Genomic DNA, 26,020 nt, shown 5'->3' with positions numbered 1-26,020 from the left:
TAAAAAAACGTTACTTAATCCACCATTAGGTGGTTGGTGCCTTCCTCACATGTTGAGTATAATGCTAGGTAATATATGAGATCCGGCCTCCACAAAGTTCATAAATAACACTTAAGTGCTTATAACTTTTGATAGGGTTGTCAGATCCGCAATCTATTGAACTCGTTGGAAAGGTCTTTTAATTACCTATTCAACGACAGGTCGCATGATAGATCCGGACAACGTTTTCATCGAAATATATGAGATCCGGCCTCCAAAAAGTTCATAAATAACACTTAAGTGCTTATAACTTTTGATAGGGTCGTCAGATCTTCAATCTACTGAACTCGTTGGAAAGGTCTTTTGATTACCTATCCAACGACAATTCGCATGATAGATCCGGACAACGTATTCATCGAAATATATGAGATCCGGCCTCTAAAAAGTTCATAAATAACACTTAAGTGCTTATAACTTTTGATAGGGTCGTCAGATCTTCAATCTACTGAACTCGTTGGAAAGGTCTTTTGATTACCTATCCAACGACAATTCGCATGATAGATCCGGACAACGTTTTCATCGAAATATATGAGATCCGGCCTCCAAAAAGTTCATAAATAACCCTTAAGTGTTTATAACTTTTGATAGGGTTGTCAGATCCGCAATCTATTGAACTCGTTGGAAAGGTCTTTTGATTACCTATCCAACGACAGGTCGCATGATAGATCCGGACAACTTTTTCATCGAAATATATGAGATCCGGCCTCCAAAAAGTTCATAAATAACACTTAAGTGCTTATAACTTTTGATAGGGTTGTCAGATCCGCAATCTATTGAACTCGTTGGAAAGGTCTTTTGATTACCTATCCAACGACAGGTCGCATGATAGATCCGGACAACGTTTTCATCGAAATATATGAGATCCGGCCTCTAAAAAGCTCATAAATAACACTTAAGTGCTTATAACTTTTGATAGGGTCGTCAGATCTTCAATCTACTGAACTCGTTGGAAAGGTCTTTTGATTACCTATCCAACGACAATTCGCATGATAGATCCGGACAACGTTTTCATCGAAATATATGAGATCCGGCCTCCAAAAAGTTCATAAATAACACTTAAGTGCTTATAACTTTTGACAGGGTTGTCAGATCTTCAATGTTTTGGACTCGTTAGAAAGGTGTTTTAATTACCCATTCATCGAAAGATTGCAAGACAGATCCGGCCAACGTTTTCATCCAAATATCTGAGATCCGGCCTCTGACAAGTGTATAAAAAACACTTAAGTGCTTATAACTTTTGGTGGGGTTGTCAAATCTTCAATGTTTTGGACTCGTTAGAAAGGTCTTTTGATTACCTATCCAACGACAGGTCGCATGATAGATCCGGACAACGTATTCATCGAAATATATGAGATCCGGCCTCTAAAAAGCTCATAAATAACACTTAAGTGCTTATAACTTTTGATAGGGTCGTCAGATCTTCAATCTACTGAACTCGTTGGAAAGGTCTTTTGATTACCTATCCAACGACAATTCGCATGATAGATCCGGACAACGTTTTCATCGAAATATATGAGATCCGGCCTCCAAAAAGTTCATAAATAACACTTAAGTGCTTATAACTTTTGACAGGGTTGTCAGATCTTCAATGTTTTGGACTCGTTAGAAAGGTGTTTTAATTACCCATTCATCGAAAGATTGCAAGACAGATCCGGCCAACGTTTTCATCCAAATATCTGAGATCCGGCCTCTGACAAGTGTATAAAAAACACTTAAGTGCTTATAACTTTTGGTAGGGTTGTCAAATCTTCAATGTTTTGGACTCGTTAGAAAGGTCTTTTAAACACCTTTCAGAAAATGTATAATATGCCAGGTTTTCTTACAAAAACCACCCTTTTTACAATCTTCCGGACTTTAGTCAAAATCGTTTTTTTAGCATAACTTTTGAAGTACTTTACTAAACTTCATAATTTTCAATAGGGACTTATGGGACCCCAAGACAAATCGAATGAGACCAAAACGGTCCAAATCGGTTAAGCCAGTGCTGAGATAATCGAGTGCATATTTTTTGGTGCACAGACCCACATCCCTACACACACACACACACACACAGACATTTGCTCAGAATTTTATTCTGAGTCGATATGTATACGTGAAGGTGGGTCTAGGAGGTCAAATTAAGAAGTTCGTTTTTCGAGTGATTTTATAGCCTTTCCTCAGTAAAGTGAGGAAGGCAAAAAGTGATTAGGAATAATTCCCATCTTCGACGGATTCAAACCGGACGTGATGCAATGTTTATCTTGTCGAAAATCGGCGAGATGGTTGCACTACGTCACTACATCTTCGTGGAAAACATGCTGTAAATACAACAAAATTTTATCTTAAAGTACTGATATCAATGCATCCATAAACTCAACACAAAACACAGATTTACACAAACATGCACCATGAAAAACAAGCATCACTAGTTTAATCATATCCCACAGTTAGGAATCATATAACGACACAAAAGGTTTGTTTCAGAAAATGTAGCAATTTTTTCATCCACATTTTAGAGCATCGGATTAAAAAAGAGATTTATCAAAATTCTTGATAATAGCTCTCGGTGAAAAGGTAGATAGCAGAGTTGCCCGAAAAAAAACAGTGGCGTTCTGAGTTATTTCAGCTTAACATAAAAAATATATCACTTAATTCATTTCTTGTTTTTGAATTATTATGAGAATAAACTCTCTAACAAAAAAATATTAAATATCACTTAAACATTTCATGACGCATTGGTGGTTTTGAAAAATACTCTAAAAATCTAGAGTTTTTTTAAAGAACCTATGAACATATAAAACACAGTAACTTATAGGACCTTTTAAAAAAACTCTAGAAATATACTTACTTATGACTAACAAAGTACTAAATCATGTCAGAAAAAATAAGTTCAGGTGGTTATGTTACACATTTACGATGTAGTGCTATCTTGTCGTTTGTCGCTTTTTGACGTTCCGGGAAAAACGTGTTTTGATGTTTGACCTTGAATAAACAAAAACGAGAGCACGCAATGTAAACAATAACCAACACCTTTTGTTTGGTTGACCGTCATGAGCATTGTCCTAAAGTTTCGTTGAATTTAGTTGCCGGAGTCCTGAGTTATAATTACAAATGTTTACGGTAGTCGAGCTTGTGCGTGTGTCAAACGCGTTCTGACCTTAAATCCTTTTGGCCAGTTGTCGCACATACAACAATTTTCAGGCTGTGTCAAGATAGCTCTACAAAATTGAAACTTCCTTCATATGAAGAGCGACAACAATGTACGGAGTTTTTTTTTCGGTTTTTATTGAATATCTCAGGATTGAAATCGAAGGTGAGGCATTTTGAGCTGCACAAAATGGCGTTCTTATCTCAATTTGGCCCAAAATGCACGGGCGACAAGTTAGATTTACATTAACAATTTGTGGCCAATTCTGGTAAGATATCATTTTTTATATCCGGTATCAAAAATTAGAAGATTGATACACATTTGATGTCCCGAGCAGACGGAAATAACATGGGAATAACATTTTTTGATATTTGAAAATACTAGGCCAATAACATTTTATGTTATTTATAACGAGATTTGTTATTCGTCGTTATGGATTTTTTGTTATTGGATTGTTATTGTAATAACAGACTAATAACATTTTAAGTTATTCTTCGAACAAATATTTGTTATTATTTTTTGTTATTTTAACAACTAATCCGATCATCCCAATAACAGTTAGAGGTATTCTTCCATAACAAAAAATGTTATTCCAAAGTTTTTTTGGCTTTCAAACAATATCAGACCAATAACAAATTTTGTTATGATAACATAAACCGTTATTAAACTCTTATGCAAAAATTGAATTTTCAGGAAGATTCCATAACACTTTCTGTTATTTTAACAGTATTTGTTATTGAAATGACATGAATTTAGTTATTACCGTCTGTTCGGGGTATAAAATCAATGCATTGCCTGATTTTTGAAAATCAATATTTATAGAATCTTTTCAAAAATTGGCTAGATTTCAAAACTTTGAAAAAGAATTTTTTTCGGAAGGATTGAAATGTTTTCATATGTTTCGCTGGTTTGTTATCTTTTTTAACAAATAATCTTATATCATCCATTTTTATTCTATGGAAATCTGAATATCAGCAACTAATTGTTAATTTTTGAAAAGCCAAAAACATAATTTTAAGAGAATTGCACAGCTATCCGAAAAAAAATAATTTGGAAGTGAACCAAGATGAACACTATTTAAAAAAAATCAAAGGTAACTTCTAATTGGGTACTAAAATTAAGCTTAAATTGCTGATATAATGTTCACGACGATAGAGTTTATTTTTCTGAGTTCAATGTCCCTTTGTACAACCACAAAGGATGTCGAATTGATTTTTAAATCAATTTTGAAAAACTACCATCGCGGCCCTTCTTGACATAAAAGTTCTACAAGACACCTTTTACAAGGGGACCATAGTTGATCCATCGTATAATGTTGTTTTGTCAATATTTTTTTTTTGCATTTAAAATTTCAAAAAAATAATCAGAAATTGTTTTTAAGCGCTTTTTTAACGTTTTTAAGGACCTCATGTTAACCCAAATCAGACTTAAAAATTATGCACTTAATAAAAAAAATTAAGTACTTTTTGACTGCAAATTCGATTTAACATTTTCAATAAAAATAATCTTCTTAAAAAGCATAACTCAGCGGAAAAATGTCTGTCCATACTTGTCTAAGGCTCAAAACTTAAAGGGTTCTGTTCCCTAAATCATATAGAAAAACGAAAATAACATTTGAGAAAGGGCGTAAGTGTTTTACATATTTTTGTATTTCGTAAATAAAATATTGCTGTAACTCGAAACCGTCGTATCGCATCTAAACTTGGTCAAATACAAAAATTGGACGGGTTATCTGAAAAAAACTACACTGAAAAAAATGGAACTTTTTTGAGTTTTTTTTTTAATTTTTAAGTTTAAAAGTCAAATTTCATGGTTAGCCCACGACCCTAAAAGGGACCCAAAAAATGTGTTGCTGAAAAAATCAATTTTCGATTCCACCCTCATGGAACACCTCTTCTAAAAAACTATACAAATTATTTACTTAAACTGTTTTTTTAAGTGCTCTATACGTCAAAATTTTCAAAAACCGAACGCGGGTGGTATTACATTTCAAAAAGTATGATCATAGTAATAATCATTTAATTAAAAATATGTACTCAGAACGCCACTGAATTATTGAAAGAGTAAATTCCCAGCAGGTTCTCTAAATGTCATTCAAGATCTTAACACAATCATTCTCATCGTTCCATTCCACACAGAGGGTGTGTCACCTTACAAAGCTAGGTCCTCCAAACCGCTCGCGATCCCTGGACCCTCTCGTACTAATCATACCCGGTTGTTCTTCCTCCCACCCCCCCAAACTACAGGAACTCTGGCGCGGCACGCTCAACTGGACGGCGTGGCGAATAATGCTGCTGTTTGTGGGCTTTATCGTGTGCCCCCCGGTGTGGATCATCTTCACGTTGCCCCTGGGCCACAACTACTACAAGGTGCCGATCATCAAGTTCATGTCCTACCTGACCTCGCACATCTACCTAATGATCCATCTGATGATCGTGGGCATCACTCCAATCTACCCGGTGGTCCGGGCCAGCCTCCTGCCGTACTGGTACGAGTGGGGTCTGCTGGTGTGGCTCAGCGGGTTGCTCCTGTTCGAGCTGACCAATCCGAGTGACAAGTCCGGTCTCGGAAGTATCAAGGTGCTGGTGTTGCTGTTCGGCGTGATCGGCGTCGGGGTGCACGTGTCCGGCATGCTGTACGTCCAAAAGACGTACTGGCCAACGCTGCTGTACTGCCGGAATCAGCTGTTTGCGCTGTCCTTCCTACTGGCTTGCGTCCAAATTCTGGACTTTCTCTCCTTCCATCATCTGTTCGGGCCGTGGGCCATCATCATCGGGGATCTGCTGAAGGATCTGGCCCGGTTTCTTGCCGTGCTGGCCATCTTCGTGTTTGGCTTCTCGATGCACATCGTGGCCCTCAATCAGTCCTTTCACAATCTCAGCCAGGACGAGGTGCGGCGGTTACCACTGGCTACGAGGAACAAGGAGGTGTTCAGTGATGGTAAGTTGAGGCGGACCCCGGGACCGAAACGTTTCTTAAAGTTGGCGTAAGTAGTAATTGCATCGGATTAACGAGCCACGCGATGATGAGCCGAGACCGAAGGGTGCGCGCGCGCGATCGACAAATAAGAAGATTGATTAACGGTTTTACTTTCCAAATTTGCATGAACCTTTTCCCCTTTTTTAGAGTATTTGTGTATTTGTCACCGTAACAGGTAGTATCTAGCGTTAAGTGATAACATAGTAGAATGCGAACATATTCATATTGTCATCTGAAGATAACCAATGATCATCCTCATAGAATCAGGTCCAAAGAAGTGGTTTTCAAATATTCGAAGAGAATTTTTTTTCTGGTGATCAGAAATTCGAACCATTCATTCATTCAAAATAGACTAAAAACTTGAAAATCACTCTTTAACCTTTGATTTTTCGAACTCAAACCTAACACTTTTCATGTAGTCCTCTTCTATGTCACTTTATATCGTACTCTACTTTCTGTCTACTTATCTTTTATCACTCCTTTTTTCCACACTTACCTATCGCAGAAGATGATTTCTTTCCATCAGATGAAGACGACGAAGATTTGTTTAGCGACGAGGTTGAGCGCATTAAGCGGGCCGCCGCTGGCCAACCGATTACAGACTACCGCCGCAAGCACAAAACCGACAGTAAGTTTTTTGATTCTGGTTACTTCTGTCCAACGACCGGAAATGTTAGGATAGTTCGAAAAATCACGAAACCTTTCAAAATTAATTCTTTTGAAAAAAAAAACACAATACAAAAGTTTTGACAGAAAACAAAGCGAATGTGGCATGAACTTGCACGGATTTGTGGCCGGCCCAAGCCTCAAAAGTTACGAAACTATTCTCGGTGTCAGTTATGTTTCTTCACTTTGCCTAGAGTAACTCTGTGTTTACCTTAAGTTTTTCCTCTTACGATGCTCGCTCGGAATGTGCGTGTTTGCATAAAAAAAAACTTGTTTCGCGTGTTAACAGCCAGCTGCTAGTCTAACCCCAGTTGAGTATGATTTTAACCCGTTTCCGTGATGGCGATGTGTCAAAATTTGGATCATGTTGTAACATACGTTCAATGTTTTGTAAGTGCCTTTGCCTGTGTTTGTTGTTTCCTCCCCTTAATCGTTGTCTGATTCTGACTGATTGCTTGTTTTTGTTCCCGTTTCCTTTCACTGTTTTTTACTTACTCGTTGTTACCAACCTTTAATTTTCAAGTAGTTGTTGGAATGCACTTTGATTTTAAATATAGCTTACCTCCCTTCCCCTTAAGTAAAAGTAAGTCGAATGTATGGTAGCTGATGCGAATGGAACTTCACGCGCGAAGGCATGTTGGCTGGCTGACTGGGAAAACTGGGAACCATGTTCACTAGAAGAACACTAAAAACACACAAACACACACTCGAAAAATGGCTGCGGAATGAAAAGCACTCATCAGCAGTAACTAAAAAGAAGGATTTCGTCCGGATGGATTGGCGGATTGTGCTTGGAATGTCCCGAACAAAATGCACGCGGGAGCTTTTTGGTGTGATTATGTCTTTTGTTGCAAAAATGTTTTATTTTTAGTAATGATTTAATTTTTGTCTAGCAAAATCACGCACTTGTACTCAGTAGAATTGTGCCTTTGTGTAATATCATCTCATCCTGCACGAATTGGAAATTTATCTGAATAAATGGAGTATTTGGAAGGTTAATAATGATTATTTGAATATTACCAAGTTAAATACTTCTTAGTTTAAGCACATTTTTGGTTCGTTTGCACTGTTTATTTAACTGTTGTTCACTAAAAAAAACTATTCTTGTCTTGAAAAAATAATCAGAAAACTTTCATGACTTATAAAAAATTATAACAGTTTTTTGTTAAATTTTTCAATATGAAATAAAAAAAATAACAACCCTTTTGAGTATTGCTGGGATTTTTAATTCATACCATTTATTAAATATTATATTTTAATCGTGAAAAACATTTGATTGTGTTGATCATCGTATCAAATATCAGTGAAAGAGATTATAGGGAAAATACATTTTATTTCTAGTAAACCTTAAAGGGTTAAGTGTTAATCGGTAAAATTCATGATTTTTTGTTTCAGCTTACAGTTAATTATTTTTAATGTGCTTTGATGGCTTTACATTTCAGCTGCTAATATTTTAAATTTATGTGACATTTGGCTAAAAACTGGCTGCATCGGAAAAGGCTGTAAAATGCATTATCACGAAATAGTCGTTTTATTTTTTAAATACATAGGTTTTTTTAAGAAAAATGTTTGGAAGTGAACAATTCTTCACGAAAACTGAAAACTTTTGTATCATTGGTTTACCAATTCAAGTTTCCATGCAATTTTAACAGCTATCCATATACAAATGTTTGTAAATATTCAAAAATCTGTATCTTGGGAAAGAATATTCCGATCGATTTGCTGTCTATATAAATAGCTGCCTTCTAAAAGAACGTATTATAAAACTTTTCTATCAAAATCCCTTATTTTTTATGTGTTTTGAAGAACTAAATTTACATATTTTGAGCCACAATAACCTAAAGAAAACAAATTTGCCGCCGAGTTATATTTTTTGAACAAATAATGATTTGAAAAAAAATTAAGCAAGTTTCACGCACACATATTTTTTTGCCTCATTGGTGGATTTAAAATCAAACACACAATCGAAATTACTTAACAATTTTTTTGATAAAATCCATGGTTTTGGAGATTTCGCAACATAAAGTTTGATCTGAATCGAAAAACTACAGTTTTCGATATATACAATCATGTCGATGGATGGATGGAAGTGAATATCTTAAAATATTTGTATTTGCAATATACAGATTTTGTTTAACTAAATTGTGTAAGGAACATTAAAGGTTGTTTTTTTTCGTTCCTGAGATACAGCTACTTTAATGGCAAGAGAAAAAAAAACATGAAGTTTTGTAAGGGTAGCCCAAAGAGCACTCAATTTTAAAATGGCGGTAATTCAGAAACTTTTGCTCCGATTTTAATGTTAAAAATTATTCAATCATGAAATAAAAAAAAATGTAAAACATAAAAGTTTTAAATTCAAGACTAACATTTGAAAAGTGCGTAATATTGAATGTTGTGTCCTTTTTTAAAAAGAAATTTTTCAAAAGGCATTATTTTTTTTTGAATTCATGATATTATTTGGTGTATTTTTAAATTATTTTCAAACATGTTTTTTTTGATTCGATTGAAAAAAATAACATTCATTTAATGGCATAAATATGTATTGAGTTTTTCAGGTTTTCTTACTGAAGAAGAGATGGTTTTAACAAGATAATATCAATAAAACTGATGTGAACTGAATGACCAGAAAAAGTGTCACTGAAAGAATTTGATTTCTAGAGCAGTTGTTGTTTTCAAGCTTATTTCAGATAAAATGGTTTGGAATTTTTAATAAACTACATTTATCGAAATTTAATTTAAATTTCAGACCTTAAAAAAATATTTAACGCTCAGAAAAATTATCAGTATTTAACAACTGTCATAAGGGTTACATTTGAGTATTCAAATTTCTTCTTTTTTATGAATTTGTATTTTACAGATTATTCGAACCGAAAAATCACAATTATGTGTTTGTACAGGTTTTTTTAATAAACAATTATATAAAAAAAAATCTTAAATCTGCTGTAAAAAAATAAAAAATAAAATCTACGGTTCCAAGTTTGCCATGACACAGATCAGATACAGATTCATTTTTAAGCAAAATACACATCTCTCATAATATAATCTAGCATCGTTGGTGTGGGCCGCGGAAGGATAAAATTCCCTGCAAATATTTTTTCAAAAGTTGAAAATAGTTCTTGAACAGAGTTTTATCCTGCCGTGGTCCAAACTGCTTTGCTGAAGCTATTATGAAATTCCGTTACATTATTTTCAGTTCTTATATTCTTTAACAACAAAAAAGGAACCTGAAATCGCTCAGGCCTTATTTTGCTTAAAATGCATAACATGTGCAGAGAACAGTAGCCAAAGGGCTAGTCTAGTCAAGTCAAGAATTTAGTCTATGAAATTTGTAACAGAACCTCAAAGTACTCCATTTACGAATGCTTCTTTTATGTAGGACGTAGTTGATCTGCTCGAATCATGCTTTCAGTGTTGACTGGCCTTTGCCCAGCAGTGTTCGTGGACAAAACAGCACAATGATTGTCCTGCCTTCAACAACACCCACTACAACTACAAAAACCTCAACAACATCGGAGCCAATTCGGAAAATCAGAATAAAGAAAGAGAGAGAGAGTATCCTGGAAGAAGCGAAAGTGAGTGTGCCCCAGCTAATGCCCAGTTTTCCACGACAGTTCCGATGACGCCCATCATCGCCTTCGAGCGGCTGTTCTTCGCCGTGTTCGGCCAGACCTCGCCGGACGACATCAACTCCCAGCGGTCGACCCGGCCCGAGTGGACCGAGAACCTGTTCAAGATAGTGTTTGGCATTTATATGTTAGTCTCCGTAGTAGTGCTAATTAATCTTCTTATCGCGATGATGTCGGACACTTATCAGCGCATCCAGGTACGTCCCGAGTTTGGAAAGGTGCCTAAAAGCCGTTTTCTTTTTCTTCTTTTTTCTCTTTTCCCCTTGTTACAACTACGTGTGTGTGTGTGCGTGCGTGGGCGTGTTACTGACACCACTACCCACCACCACCACCCGCCGAAACCCTCCCCGATTGGAACACCGAATAAAAACCAAAAATAAATACAAATAATCCATTGACCAATGTCCGACGACCACCATCACCAATCACCAATACTACCACCGCGCCTGCTGAATGCCGATTTGCTGCTCAAACCTTCTTCTACTACTCTTAAAACAACCAACTAATACCACCATCACTGCCAACACCAAAATGCCTCTTTTTCCAACTAACAACCCACCAACAGTGCGCATGAATCCGATTCTGTCCTTTGAGCTGCTCTTTTTCGCTGTATTTGGTCAAACCACCACCGATCAAACACAAATTGATAAAATGACACCGAATACGCAACGAACGCAACCGTATTGGACCGAGTACTTGTTCAAAATTGTCTTCGGCATCTACATGTTGGTATCAGTTGTTGTACTTATCAATCTGCTCATTGCTATGATGTCAGATACATACCAGAGAATTCAGGTACCGAATTGAAGTTTCTCCCTAGAGAAAACCCAAAAATCAAAAAAAAAATCCAACAAAATTTTCAGACATTTTCACCCATCACCCGACTTTCCATCACAACACTCTACTAGCTATCTCTGTATTGATCATTCATTACCTCATTCATCACTCACCATTCTCATGAACAAGTTCTGACGTCCCACAAAAAAAAACAAGATCAAAAAGTTTGTAGTTTATTCTGGTAAGGGCGCACACCCATCTTTCGGGCTTCTAACCCTCTGTTTGGATCGTCGAGTGGAGTTATTTTGGATGAATGTTCAAATTGGGTTTTACTACAGTTTTAAAACTACCGTTTAAAGCGAATTGAAATTTGATTAAATTTCTCAATTACAATGATTTTCTTCTAATTTTTCGGCTTTCTTTGGTAAGAAAATTTAAACAGTATGAAGTCATGAAATTTGATAAAAATTAAAAAAGATAAATTCTACAATTATGTAGTGAAGTTTTTTAATTTATTTTTTTATTGTGTAACTTAGCGAGGTAAAATATGAAGAATATGTCTGATGAACTAACAGTTTGTTATTTTAAAACATTTCAAAATAATTGAGATTTTTTTTCCCATCTTTCTGCAATCTTAGGAAATTTGAAAATTTCTAATAACTAAAAATCTATTTTTTTGAATAACAATCAAGTGAAATTTTATGAGAACCAATTTCTGACAGAATATCATTAAATTCTTTTTCCACAAAAGAATTGCATATTTAAATTGCTTTTTTTTGTTCAATTTGAATGTTATTGTGATTTTGGCATTTATTTTTTATCATTATTTTTTATTCAATTTCAGGTTTAATATGAAATATCGAATGGCATGAGATTTTTATAATTTTGTTTTTAATATTGGTTTTAAAATTTAAGTAAAACATAATTTTTAAAGTTTTTTTTTAACTAAAAAATTGCACGACAATTTTTTTACTGAGATTTTCTTTATTCTTCATCCTGCATATTAATTTTAGAAAAAGTTTTTTTTTTCTACATTTATTAAATGAAAATTTGTATAACCTACATAAATTATTTTATTGAAGCTCATTATTTTTTACTAAATATGTTAAAATACTTGTGTTTGCTGAAAATAAAGAGAAAATGGTGCCTTTGTTTCATTAACACACATTTTGACCAAAAGATATTTATTAAATACTTTGATTATGAAAAAACACTGTTCTTTACGAAATCGACCGATTAAATGAAAGCTTTTTTTTTCTTTGAGAGGGGCTTCCCAAAAAAATGTTTTTTGCTTTGAGAGGGACTTTCCAAATAGTTTTTTTTTGCTTTGTTTTAGGGGACCAAAAAATGCAACTTGATTTATTGAAGAACATCGACAAAAATCACGGGTTTTTCCATTTTGAAGAAGTTCTGATTTTACAAAAATAATAAAATATTGAAGATGAACTCCAGACATTTTCCAAGATAAATTTTTAAGGTTAATAAATCGCTATTGTTAGAAGCTTATAGCCCTTTCAGGGTTAAATTCAGATAATTTTCAATATAGTTTTAAAATTGCTGCTCATTTTGATAATATTATTAGCATAACAAGGAATTACAGTCTAATCCGGACTAGATCTTCTGATAATCAAGTCTGGAATGATTAACATTTCCTTAATTCCTGAATTTTAGATTTTAGTTTTTTTTACCTTTTCATATTTGCTCGAAAATTTAATGCTGTTGTTATGATAAACATAACAACTTTAATCATATTTTCATCTATTTTTCAAAATTCAAATCCAAAATCACACCACTCCGCAGGTTCCCCCTCTTCTGTTCTGTCCCACTGTCACACACACTTCTTCTTCTTCCGAGTATTTTCCGTCTCTGTCGATTGCCGAAGTGGGATCAATGACGAGTTTGAACGATTTCGCCTCGTTGGAAAAGGTGTTGATGGAATTAACTGCTACACCCCACCCCCCTTTGAACTGCTTCTAAGACCCCTAACTCTTCCCCATAGCTTCAAAAAGCGGCCAGTTTCATCAAGACCCTAGAGTCTGTTCCGACTCGTCAGTGGCCTGGTGGGTGTGCGTTAATTGACCAATAAATTGCTGTTTCTTCTATTAAAAAGTCTCTCTATTCTACACTTTCAATTTTTACACCTTTTTCTTATCATTTGTTATCTTTCGAAAACCTTCAAAATCACCATTTTAGAACTTTTGACAATCAATCTAGAACGTATCCCCCTAAAGAAGCTTAGTCGCCTCAATGCTTCAAGCGTTTCCGCTTCTCTTTTCCCCTTTTTTTCTCTCTCTTTCTCTATTTCTCCCCCTTTTTGCGTCCACTTTTCCGCATTTTCCACAAAACGAAACAAATGCTCGGAAAAAATTCGGGCCCGTACCAAAACCCCTGTAGGCACAATCGGACATCGAGTGGAAGTACGGTCTGTCGAAGCTGATCAGGAACATGCACCGGACGTCAACGGCACCGTCACCGATGAACCTGGTGACGACGTGGTTCGTGTGGATAGTGGAAAAGATAAGGGTGAGTAGTGGCAGCAGAGATTACAAGGTTTGGTTCAAAGTAGTGAGTATTTTTCGAGCCTTAGGTAAGGGGGCTTGAAAAACCTGTTAAAAGCTGCTTAGAAGTACAACGACATGTGTAACTGTCTTGATGCTGAAATATTGTGTGAATAAATGAATAAAAGTATTATAACTAATGTTCTTTATAGATTTTCAGATTTTTTCATGAGGAAACAAGTTTTTTCAAGTTTATTCAAATAATTTCAGATCCTATTTTTTTAAGTTATCTGAAATTTTTAATTTGAGATTCAAATAATCTTGGAAGCACAATGTGAGTTTAATTTGTTTGAAATTTTGGCAACTCTTAAGAATATGTTTTAATTTTCTTTTATTTTTTTATAATTAAAAATCTTTTCTATTCAGAAATTTAAACACATCAATATGATGAATTTTTCAAAACAACACACAAAAACAATCAAACCATCTATTTTAACGACCCCATTATTTCGTGGTCTCTATTGTAAACATTATTTATCGAAAACGATTGTGTGATGCTTACGGATCGTTCAGCATCTAAATAATTTTTTTTCGAATTCCGTTAAATATTTGGTTATCTGAAAACTAACGATTTCGGTAATGTTTAAAACTTAATCGAATGTTTAACTACCAAATTTAGAGAAAAAGTAGTTATTGAGATGCACAGCAAATTCTTGAAATCATCTTTAGCTGATATTTACTGAAAATGACGCGTTAAATTTTCATAATTTTCAAAAATGTTTTTCATGACAAGGGCGTTGCAAATATTTTTTTTTAAATTTTATGTCGCACGCCCCCTCCTTCAAAATTGGTCCGAAAAATCAGAGGGCAGAAAAGTATTTTTTCAAAAAACTTTGAAATATTTATGGAAGCAGAAGTCTAATCATCTGAAAACAATTTGAAATGCATTTTCCTGCGTTTTAAATCATTTTTAGCATGTCTGAGATCGATCAAAAATATTTTCATTTTTTTGTGAAATTCAAATCTAAAGCACCGCAAAGTTTTTATTCTGGCAAATAAAAAATTTCTTCATTGCTTGGATATTTTGAAAACAAATGATTGCAAAACAACTAGAATGCATTTTAAAACACTTTTTTCATTCAAATGTTAATACCATGGCTTGTAGTTTAATTTTTAATACTTTTTTATGTTAAACTTCAAAAAATATTTGCAACTTCCTAAGTTCAGAGTACAAAACTTTAAAATTTTCGAAAAAAAATATCTTGTTTTATGTAAATATTCAAACATATAAAAGTTCCGTCATGAGAAGTGAAATTTTGTTATATTTTCACAAAATCATTATTTTTTTGTAAGGTCTTAAGGTTATTTGTTAATTTTCAAACCATCATGATTTGTAATATTGGGGTCAAGCCAAATAAGTTGATGCACTTTTTTTTAGATTCATTTATTTAGGCACGAATCACTAAAATTTTCACAAAAAAGGTTTTTATTTTTAAAATAAAATATGGGTGTCCAACAAAGTTTTATATTCTTACCCAACATTAAAGCTTTTTACACATTTTGTTTTTTTGTGGTTGAAGTGTAAAAAAATACGCTATATTAATATTTTTAAGTAAATTCTTGATTTTTTTTTTAGCTGGTATTCATTCCTAATTTCCATAAATTTCAAGAATGTTTTTTTTTGTCAGGATAAGTTTATTTTACTTAATCATAGTTTTTTTTTTCGAAAGTGATCAAATTAATATCATTCACGTCATAAAAAGTGAAATTTTATTGAATTTTCAAAAAATCTTAATTTGTTGGATTGAATATCAAAGTCACACAAAATACTGTTATCATTATTCGCAAAATTGAAGTCAAATAAAGTAAGGTGTTGCATGTTATTTTTGGAAATTTATTTTTATATGATACTAAATACTCAATAAATCACAAAAAAAGTTATTAAAATACAAAACAAGTGTCCAACAATGTTTTGTGTTCCAATATTAAAAGTTTTCTGCAAAAATTATATTTTTTTTTGTATTTGGAATGTAAAAAATTCTGTATATTGTACATTTAACATGTTTTGTCCAAAAAGTAAAAAAAAAAAACACACACACAAATGTTTTGAAAACAAACTGTTAATGTATGTAAATTTTAAACCGTTACTTATTTTAGTATTGTTTGGAACTTAATTTGGAGTGCGTTGCCTTCTATTGAAGAATTCGACGACGTTTTTTCCGCTAGGTTCGCTGTTGTTCCAGCGGTGTTCGGAATGACAGCCCCCATACAGTTTGAGCAGTTTTTAGGGAAAAATCGCGTTTATGATGAAAAATCAAGCATTTTCAGAAAAGTGGGGTATTGCAAAGTGTGGCAATTTCGCTAACGATCATAATGCGTTGTGATTTGTAGTGATTAATTGTGACTGGTATTTTATTTAAACGATTTTTCTTAAAAGATGATCGATATTTTGGATAAATTGAGTTAAATGTTGCAAAAGTTAAAAGTAATGATGAAATGTTATGTAAAAGTGTTTAAACTTTACTTTTCTTCCCCTTTGACCAAAATATTGACCTTAAAAATGCATTTTGGTGATTTTTTGGAATTTTTTGGAAAAATTCGAATAACTGGCAATTTTTTGAGAAAATTATTGTAATTATGCTGTAATATGACTCTAATAGTTTGTTCTATCAATAATACACACATAAGGAGCATTTTCAATCAAATAAATCATATTTAAATCAATTTTTCAAAAGATCTTTTTGGTAAATTTGAGGAAAAAACATGAAAAATTAACTCAGCCCCTATGATTTATACATCATTCGATTCTTTTATGCGATTGCCACACTTTACAATAACTTTCATCGACGTTAAAAAATATTTGAAGGAAATAAAAATCAAAAACTGCAAAAAAAATAATATTTCCAAGCACGCTGTCATTCCGAACATCGTTGCGTAGTGCTTCTACTCGCCACCAGGATGCGTGCACGTTTCTGTCGAATCTCTCAATTTATTTATTTATTTCGGCAAAATTGGCAAAATTTTATGTTGCTAAAATTGGGATAATTCAAAAGCGATTTTTAAAAAGTTATGTTCTAAGAAAGAATTATTTAACACTTGTGTGTGAAACATCCATTAACAACGAAAACCCTACAGGAAGATTGGTAGGAATTAAGGGGCCATACATCAATTATTTATTGATCAAAATCTAATCTAATCGAACACAAGCGCAGCCAGTCCGAAGAAAGCATCCGGGAAGAACTTATGGTTAGATTACGCCTCAAGTTCCTTCTTGTCATTTTATAATGATTGCAGTACAGTCAAACCTCGCATAAGAGCGCCTCGCATATGCAACTTTGCATATACGAATCATTCCACCTGATTCGGTTTTGTCGCAAGAGTTGCATATGCGAGGTACAGGGCTTATGGGATTTTGGCTATATGGGAGACATGGCCTATATTTTTGTACAAAATCATCTTAACTATACAAATTTATAGTGTTTTGGAATCGTTATGAAGTCAGCTATACAGCTACACCAAATTTACAAAGTTTACGATGTTCTAGGTCATCCGAAACTTCCTCAAGTTAATGCCTATGTGTTCACCACCGTACAAGTATGAGGTAGGCGATTGTGACTTTGGTTTTTGACCTCAGATCATATCCGGATAGCCTCAGGGAGGTTCAGGGACTAGTCTACCGATATGTGGTGATGTTCTAGGTCTTCTGTAGAGTCCCGGGAGTTACGGCCGGTGGGTCTACCGCCGTAACAAGATAGAGGTCAGTGGTTTTTGACCCCAGATCATATCCAGATAGCCTCAGGGAGGTTCAGGGACTAGTCTACCGATATGTGGTGATGTTCTAGGTCTTGTGTAGAGTCCCGGGAGTTACAGCCGGTGGGTCTACCGCCGTAACAAAATAGAGGTCAGAGGTTTTTGACCTCAGATCATGTCCAGATAGACTCAGGGAGGTTCAGAGGCTAGTTTACCGATGTGTGGTGATGTTCTGGGTCTTGTGTAGAGTCCCGGGAGTTACGGCCGATGGGTCTACCGCCGTAACAGGACAGAGGTCGGTGGTTTTTGACCTCAGATCATATCCAGATAGCCTCAGGGAGGTTCAGGGACTAGTCTACCGATATGTGGTGATGTTCAAGGTCTTCTGTAGAGTCCCGGGAGTTACGGCCGATGGGTCTACCGCCGTAACAAGATAGAGGTCAGTGGTTTTTGACCTCAGATCATATCCAGATAGTCTCAGGGAGGTTCAGGGGCTAGTCTACCGATGTGTGGTGATGTTCTGGGTATTCTGTAGAGCCCGGGAGTTAAGGCCGATGGATCTACTGCCGTAACAAGATAGAGGTCGGAGGTTTTTGACCCCAGATCATATCCGGATAGCCTCAGGGAAGTCCGGGGACTAGTCTACCAATGTGGTGATGTTCTGGGTATTCTGTAGAGTCCCGGGAGTTACGACCGATGGGTCTACCGCCGAAACAAGATAGAGGTCAGTGATTTTTGACCTCAGATCATATCCAGATAGCCTCAGGGAGGTTCAGAGGCTAGTCTACCGATATGTGGTGATGTTTTAGGTCTTCTGTAGAGTCACGGGAGTTACGGCCGGTGGGTCTACCGCCGTAACAAGATAGAGGTCGATGGTTTTTGACCTCAGATCATATCCAGATAGTCTCAGGGAGGTTCAGAGGCTAGTCTACCGATGTGTGGTGATGTTCTGGGTATTCTGTAGAGTCCCGGGAGTTAAGGCCGATGGATCTACTGCCGTAACAAGATAGAGGTCGATAGTTTTTGACCTCAGATCATATCCAGATAGTCTCAGGGAGGTTCAGGGGCTAGTCTACCGATGTGTGGTGATGTTCTGGGTATTCTGTAGAGTCCCGGTAGTTAAGGCCGATGGATCTACCGCCGTAACAAGATAGAGGTCAGTGGTTTTTGACCCCAGATCATATCCGGATAGCCTCAGGGAGGTCCGGGGACTAGTCTACCAATGTGGTGATGTTCTGGCTATTCTGTAGAGTCCCGGGAGTTACGATCGATGGGTCTACCGCCGTAACAAGATAGAGGTCAGTGGTTTTTGACCTCAGATCATATCCAGATAGTCTCAGGGAGGTTCAGGGGCTAATCTACCGATGTGTGGTGTTGTTCTGGGTATTCTGTAGAGCCCGGGAGTTAAGGCCGATGGATCTACTGCCGTAACAAGATAGAGGTCGGAGGTTTTTGACCTCAGATCATATCCGGATAGCCTCAGGGAAGTTCGGGAACTAGTCTACCTGTAGAGTCCCGGGAGTAGGGTCCCCGGATCTCCCTGAGGCTATAAATCACCGACCTCTATCTTGTTACGGCGGTAAACCCATCGGACGTATCTCCCGGGATCTTATAAAAGACCCAGAACATCACCACATATCGGTAAACTAGCTTCTGAACCTCCCTGAGTCTATCTGGACATGATCTGAGGTCAAAAACCTCCGACCTCTATCTTGTTACGGCGGTAGACCCATCGGCCGTAACTCCCGGGACTCTACACAAGACCCAGAACATCACCACACATCGGTAAACTAGCCTCTGAACCTCCCTGAGTCTATCTGGACATGATCTGAGGTCAAAAACCTCTGACCTCTATTTTGTTACGGCGGTAGACCCACCGGCTGTAACTCCCGGGACTCTACACAAGACCTAGAACATCACCACATATCGGTAGACTAGTCCCCGGACCTCCCTGAGGCTATCCGGATATGATCTGAGGTCAAAAACCACTGACCTCTGTCTTGTTACGGCGGTAGATCCACCAGCCGTAACTCCCGGGACTCTACAGAAGACCTAGAACATCGCCACATATCGGTAGACTAGTCCCTGAACCTCCCTGAGGCTATCTGGATATGATCTGGGGTCAAAAACCACTGACCTCTATCTTGTTACGGCGGTAGACCCACCGGCCGTAACTCCCGGGACTCTACAGAAGACCTAGAACATCACCACATATCGGTAGACTAGTCCCTGAACCTCCCTGAGGCTATCTGGATATGATCTGAGGTCAAAAATCAAAGTCACAATCGCCTACCTCATACTTGTACGGCGGTGAACATATAGGCCTTAACTTGAGGAAGTTTCGGATGACCTAGAACATCGTAAACCTTGTAAATTTGGTGTAGCTGTATAGCTGACTTCATAACGATTCCAAAACACTATAAATTTGTATAGTTAAGATGATTTTTTACAAAAATATAGGCCATGTCTCCCATATAGCCAAAATCCCATAAGCCCTGTATCTCGCATATGCGTGTTTCGCATAAGAAACCCCCATATGAGTTGCATATGCGAGGTTTAACTGTACTTTCGAGAACCCCCGAAGTGTATTACACTCATTAAAGCGGCCCGGCCTACTGCGTTGCATTAACCGCATGAGACAGATTCTATGAACGGAACCCACATTTCATAGTACCATCAGGGGAAGAAGAAGAAACCGGGGACATACCGTACCAACCGGTTCGAGTTATTTATAGATTATAATAGGGACGTGGCGTTACATCGTGCTGCCATCTGGTTTTTATAAGTGCAAGAGTGGAAAAGTGCTGAGTCATCGTCTAAAAATAGACGACGTCCTATCTCGCCCAGCAAAATGAAGTCGACCGACTACTTTGGTTGCGATGGAGAAAAAGTGGAAAACGTGGTCTATAAAAAGGGAGGCCATCCCCCTATTGTGTGTGGTGTGTAGGGGAATCGTTGGGGAAGGGATTGTTGTGTTATATAGTAAATGACCTTGTGACATTATTTCACCACTACGGATTAATTCACTCAAGGAGTATTAATCCCTTGGTGGCCGAATGGCTAGAGCATCCGACTTCCAATCCAAAGGTGTGAGTTCGAATCCCACCTGATTCTATGCGTTTTTTGTTCATATTCAAAGTTCATTTACTGTCGAAAAATTTCAAGGAGACCGGTCGGGAATCGAACCCTAAACCTTCCGCTTATGAGGCGGGAGCCGTAGCTATTAAGCCACGGGCCGGTCCCCAGCATCGAGGGATTTTTTTTATTAACATTTTTCTTACCTTTGCTTCTAAAGATCACAATAAAAAAAATTAAAAAACAACACATTTGATAGAGGATTTTCTCTCGGCAGCATCCAAACAATCCAATTACTTATTGATCAAAATCGACGGTTTAAAAAAGATCACAATTGATTATTTATTCATTAACGTGATTAAAATCGTATTTGTTTTAGTAGAAATAATAAATTAATCTTCCAAAAGCTCAGGAAGTCAAAAAATATATAAAAAAAAAGTCAAAATCAGGAACAAAATGTTGTCAAAAATGAGTGTTGCCAAAATCGGAGGAAGACAATTGGGTGTGGCCAAAAAATGGAATGTACTACATTTGAAATAACGTTATTTTAAAGTATTTTTTGTAAATTAATTGAAATAAACATATGCTTGATCAATCTTAAATAATGTATTTTAGTTCAAACCCGGATTAGGCAAAAATCTCAAATAATTTAATGAAATATGAATATCAAGAGCGCTTTGTATTTTTTTTTAAATAAAGAAAACTTAGTTTACTTTTGTATTTTGCTTACACATTTTTTTTTTATTGGTAAGTCATTGTGATTCCAACTTAGAAGTGTCAAACTAAACGGTTTTAAAACAACAAGGTTGTGAGATATTTTCTTTGCTTTTCTGATTAAAATTACATTATTTAAAACATAAATCATCTGTGTTGTGCCAAGGTATTAAAATTAAAGATTTTGAAATGTGAAATGTAGTCACAGTAAACCATTTTGTTTTTAATAAATTTGAAGTTGGTTTGATTTTTCAAAATTATATGCAAAGTAAACGATCAATTCAAAAAGTTACGAAATTGCCCGGTGTAGAGAATGCAGCATCTGTCTCTTATCAGCTTATCAGCAGGTTCTCGATTTCAAGTCGGGTTGATACAAATGCATGAACAATTAGATCCGTAGAATTGTAGCAAAAATATTTGTTCGATTAAGAGCTACTCTGATTTAACAAATATTTTTGGTTTGCGCTGGCGGAAGCATTTCCAACCCAGATTGGTATTTTGAAATTTCCTCGTTGATGTCAATTCAACGCGAAAAAGCTTACAGGAAATTTCAACTTACCTTTCGAAAGATTTCCACCAGCGTGCGATCATCTATCGAGCAAAAAAGAAAAGCAAAAAAGCAACAATCAATCCCGTTCTTCTAATCCCGCAGGCCAAGCTGGTGAAAAAGAAGCGACCGTCGCTGGTGCAGATGATGAACCTCCACCGGGGCCAGCAAAGTCCCCGCTCGAAAGCCGGTGCGAAATGGTTGTCGAAAGTGAAGAAAGGTCAGGTGGCTCCAAAAGGTGTGCACGTGTTCGGTAGCATGCAGCAAAATAATGAAAAAAAAAAACTATTCTTCGGCTTTACGAGATCCTTCTGCCTTTCTACCTTCGTCTAACCTTTTTTTGTTCTTAATTTTTTTTCTTCGAATGTTTTTTGGAAATTTTTGGTTTCATTTTGTTTGATTATTATTTGTGGAATGAACTTTTTTTAAACTTTTAAACATTTTTTACTTTTAATTTTTCCGTTTCTGAGAAAGAGATACTTCCCGCAGGATTTCTTAGTAGGGATCGATCGTCACACGCAGGTTGTAGCTTGAAAGCCTTTTTGGAGACTACCGAAGCCGTTTTTTGGTATTTCTGTAATCTTAGGAGTAATATACGTTTGGACAGTTGCAACCACACACCCCAAGTAGAGTATCCATTGTCTTGTCATCAGTCGATTCGCTAGTTTTGTGTAACTGCAGTTTGAGTATGAATCGCTCGTTAGATTTCTAGTGTTGATTTGTTTCAGTGCATTCGTGTTTGGTTTGTCTCTATATTTTAGGACCCTTAAGCAGCTCCAGTGTAATGTCTTGGTACTGTAACTGCACGGAAAGAAATCTGTCGGCGTTTTTTTTTTGTTGTAAACATGCGTTTACGATTTTGAACACGATGACATTGTTTTCAAAATTTGTAAAAAAAAACATTTATTTGTGGGCAACTGCTGCTTATATAAGATCAAATACACAATTTATCAAAATATCTCGTATTAGTTTTCAAAAAGCCGTAAGAGCCATTGGTAAACAAAGTCCTTTTTGCATCGGTATTCGACCTACTTACAACAAACCAATATCAAAAATACTTGAGATGGTTCATCTACACGTCCTTCAAGTGCCCCAAACTAAAGATACATGAAATTTTGTTTCATTTTGGAGAAAAACGAAAAATTAGTGTTAGAGGTCACGGTGACTCTTACGGCATTTTGAAAACTCACCCGAGATATGCACCTTAAGAAATATGTTTTCTGATCAATGCGGTGTATTTGGTAAAGTTATAACAAGAGAAGTTCTTTGTCATATTGGTCATGTGTAACATAGCCCCTGCACCTATTTTAACCTAGAAAACTGCTATTTTCTTTAATTTTGATGGATTTGATTCGAAACAAGCATATTTAAAAAGTTTATTATATAATTTCAAAACACTATTTTTCTCAAAATTTGTAAATCTATGTTTGCACTCACATTGACAGATTTCTTTCCCTGCAAAATAAATAGTCAGCAGTAGGCTTTGCGTTTGCGTTTGTGTAACTTGATTTGAACTTTTTTCTTTCCTCAATTTTTTCTTCCTCCAAACTTTTATTTGCACACAAATTTGAAAGTGTCCGCCTGGTGCGTTTGCAAATCAAGAAAATAAAAAGCCAGCTTTGCATGCGCTCGGCCAAAGTTGACGGTGGCCGCTTTTAATTTTGTGTGTCCTATGGACCGTCCACGCATGACGCCACGGTGAAAAGCCCCTCCCCACATAATTGGCATTGGAATTCAAAATTTGAAAGGCTGCCAGTGAGCCATTACTGTCAGCTTTTCGGATTGGACCCGTGGCCTCGGTCGAGGACTCGCCGGCTTCTGCCAATTCGACGATTTCTAACCTATTTCCGTTGTTTACTCCCTCGTAACTTCAAACCCAACAAAAACAAAAAAATATACGCACAAAAAAAAAACAAAACAAAACAGATTCTACCGCCATGTCCGCTATGCACCTGTCTCCTCTCGGCTCGCAAGTCAGTTTCGCCACTGTCAATACGACCCGGATCGAGAACGTCGCCGACTGGGTGGAAATCTCCAAGAAGTACCGAGCGCTGGTCGGAATCGACTCCGAGGACGGCGGCTCGATGAAGGACTCCGAAGGGGACAACCACTCGATCGTGGCCGGGTCGCAGGTCAACGTGCAGGGTGGAGGCGGTGGCGGGGGCCAGATGGGCAACAACGTGAACGCCAACCAGGTCTAGGCAGGCCAGGAGTTTGCAGGCTAGCGTCATCCACAGTAGGAGCTCGAGGGTTTGACATTTTGTCTTTGTGTAAGCAAAGCGAACTGTCAAACTAGCGGGGTCTTGCGACATTTTCTACCTGATCGTGACGGATGGTTTTGAAGCATTTTTGGCAGTTGGCTCACACTTAACTGTCAGAAAATGTTTAAAATTATCTGCTACGCAGAGGTACCTCAAAGCATCAATCATTCGAAAATCAACCACATGTTAAAAAACATTTGTAAATAAAACTCCAAAGTTTCGTTTCATTAATTTCGCGTTAGGTCGAACCTTTTCGGACTCAGAGCAGGAGCGTAAATGTCAATTCTGTGACGAAATTTTCTTGTCACCAGGACAGACAGACAGGGGAATTGTAGAAAAAATCGTGTCGTTTTTTGGATGCTGTTTCTAAATTGAGTAGGCTAGTTAGATAAAAATTAAAGCAAAATCGAAAACGCTTTCCGCTCTCTTGGGAATGCGACGTTCACAACACTAGGCAAATTGGAACAAATTAATTTAGAGTGCGTATTTTTCTTTGTAAATATACAGCGAAGCGTGAGGTCGGCTTGTGGGAGAAGTTTGTAAAAAGAAAACCTTTGTACATTTGGAAGATCAAGATGAAAATAATATATTTTACAATGATGAAAAAAAAAAAAAAAAAAAGAGATTGCTACGGCAGAAGTCTCAGCGGCTAGTCGTGTTTTTTCGCGGTGTGTTTGGCGCGTTTTTCACGGCGAAATCGAGGCGTGTGCGAGCGGACAGGCCCGTTCCGGTGGTCAGAGGAGCCACAATCTGGTCGTCGTGGACACGGCGGCGGTGCAGCAGTGGAAGAGGAACGAGTTCCTGCATCCGAGCAGCAGCAGCAGGAGGAGTCAGCAGCAGCGGCCGCGGAGGCAGCTGAGGCGAGAGACGGTCGTTGGTCGGTGGAATCGGCCCCGGAGAGTCGACTGCGGTCGGCGGACCAGTTTTCGGCCAGGCCAGGTCGGAGACAACCCCCGTTGTTTACGTGGCTGGCAGCAGGCAGCACAACAACAACAACAACAAGCGCGCGAAAACGAGCTTCCCGCGCATCCCGCTGCGGGCGGCAGCCAGTGCGGCCAGTTCGGCGGTGAGTGCAAAAGGCGAGTTTTTTGTTAGCGTTTAGTTTTTTTTTTTTTTTCTCATAGTTTTTTTTTTTTTCGGCTAGTTTTTTTTTTTTTTTTTTTTTTTTTTTCTCTCCTTTTTTACTTTTGCGATTAGTTTCATCACTTTTATTTTCGTTTAGTTTATCGCGTTTCTTCGCAAACATGGATCCGACCGAGTCGGACCATGAGGAATGCGACTTCGATTCAACCCTTGAGGGTGACGAGGACGTGGACATGGCGGACTCCGTTTTGGGAGTTCCTTCAAACACCACCAACAGGGACCTCTTCCTGAAGGATAAGGATGCTGGCGGTAAAGGGGGATCCTCGGACGGATCTAAGAGGACGAAGCGAAAGCGTCCTAAATCAGATCCGAATCCGGTTCCCCCTCAACCACCGATTCCTCCCTTGACTCCAGACCCGATTCCTCCCAATCCAGATCCAATTCCTCCCAATCCAGACCCAATTCCTCCTAAAACACCGGAGCCGAATCCGGATCCTAATCCCCCTCCGCCCCTGAATCCTCATTCTCAAAAACCGATTCCACGTCCTCGTCAGTATCAAGAAGGATCGCAAACGGAATGGGTGGTCTTCTTCCGGCCCAAACAGAAGCCGTTAAACTTTGTACAGATTACCAAGGATTTGCAGAAGCACTATCCTGGGGTGGTCGAATGTACCAAGCTGAACAAGAGCAAGCTCCGCGTGATCGTGAACTCCGCGGTGCAAGCTAATCAGATCGTAACTGATCTGCGGTTCAGCATTGAGTACCGTGTTTGGATTCCGGCCCACAAAGTCGAAATCGATGGCGTGGTGACCGATGACAGTCTTTCGCTTGTCGACCTCTCAAGGGCGGTGGGACGCTTCAAGAACCCTAAACTTCCA

The 26,020-nt window shown here is 37.3% G+C and overlaps 1 protein-coding gene across 5 annotated transcripts; it reads left to right on the top strand.

Annotated features, from left to right (window-relative positions):
• Positions 1–5,235: 5,235 nt before the first annotated feature.
• Positions 5,236–25,126, top strand: LOC120429700 (short transient receptor potential channel 2-like). Of its 5 annotated transcripts, none has more exons than XM_039594734.2 (6): positions 5,236–6,106; positions 6,651–6,773; positions 10,423–10,634; positions 13,609–13,737; positions 21,904–21,988; positions 23,725–25,126. In XM_039594734.2, exons 1-6 carry the CDS (start codon positions 5,254–5,256, stop codon positions 23,997–23,999), a joined length of 1,677 nt encoding a protein of 558 aa, XP_039450668.2. In that variant the 5' UTR covers positions 5,236–5,253; the 3' UTR covers positions 24,000–25,126. The 5 variants fall into 5 exon arrangements, with proteins under 5 accessions (XP_039450668.2, XP_052563188.1, XP_052563189.1 ...); XM_052707228.1 differs by having other exon boundaries at positions 21,904–22,036; XM_052707229.1 differs by lacking the exons at positions 6,651–6,773; positions 10,423–10,634 and adding an exon at positions 11,003–11,232 and having other exon boundaries at positions 21,904–22,036.
• The last annotated feature ends 894 nt before the right edge of the window (positions 25,127–26,020 follow it).

Source organism: Culex pipiens, chromosome 2 (assembly GCF_016801865.2).
Source record: "Culex pipiens pallens isolate TS chromosome 2, TS_CPP_V2, whole genome shotgun sequence".
NCBI lineage: Eukaryota > Metazoa > Arthropoda > Insecta > Diptera > Culicidae > Culex > Culex pipiens.
This window is presented reverse-complemented; position numbering and strand designations above follow the sequence as displayed.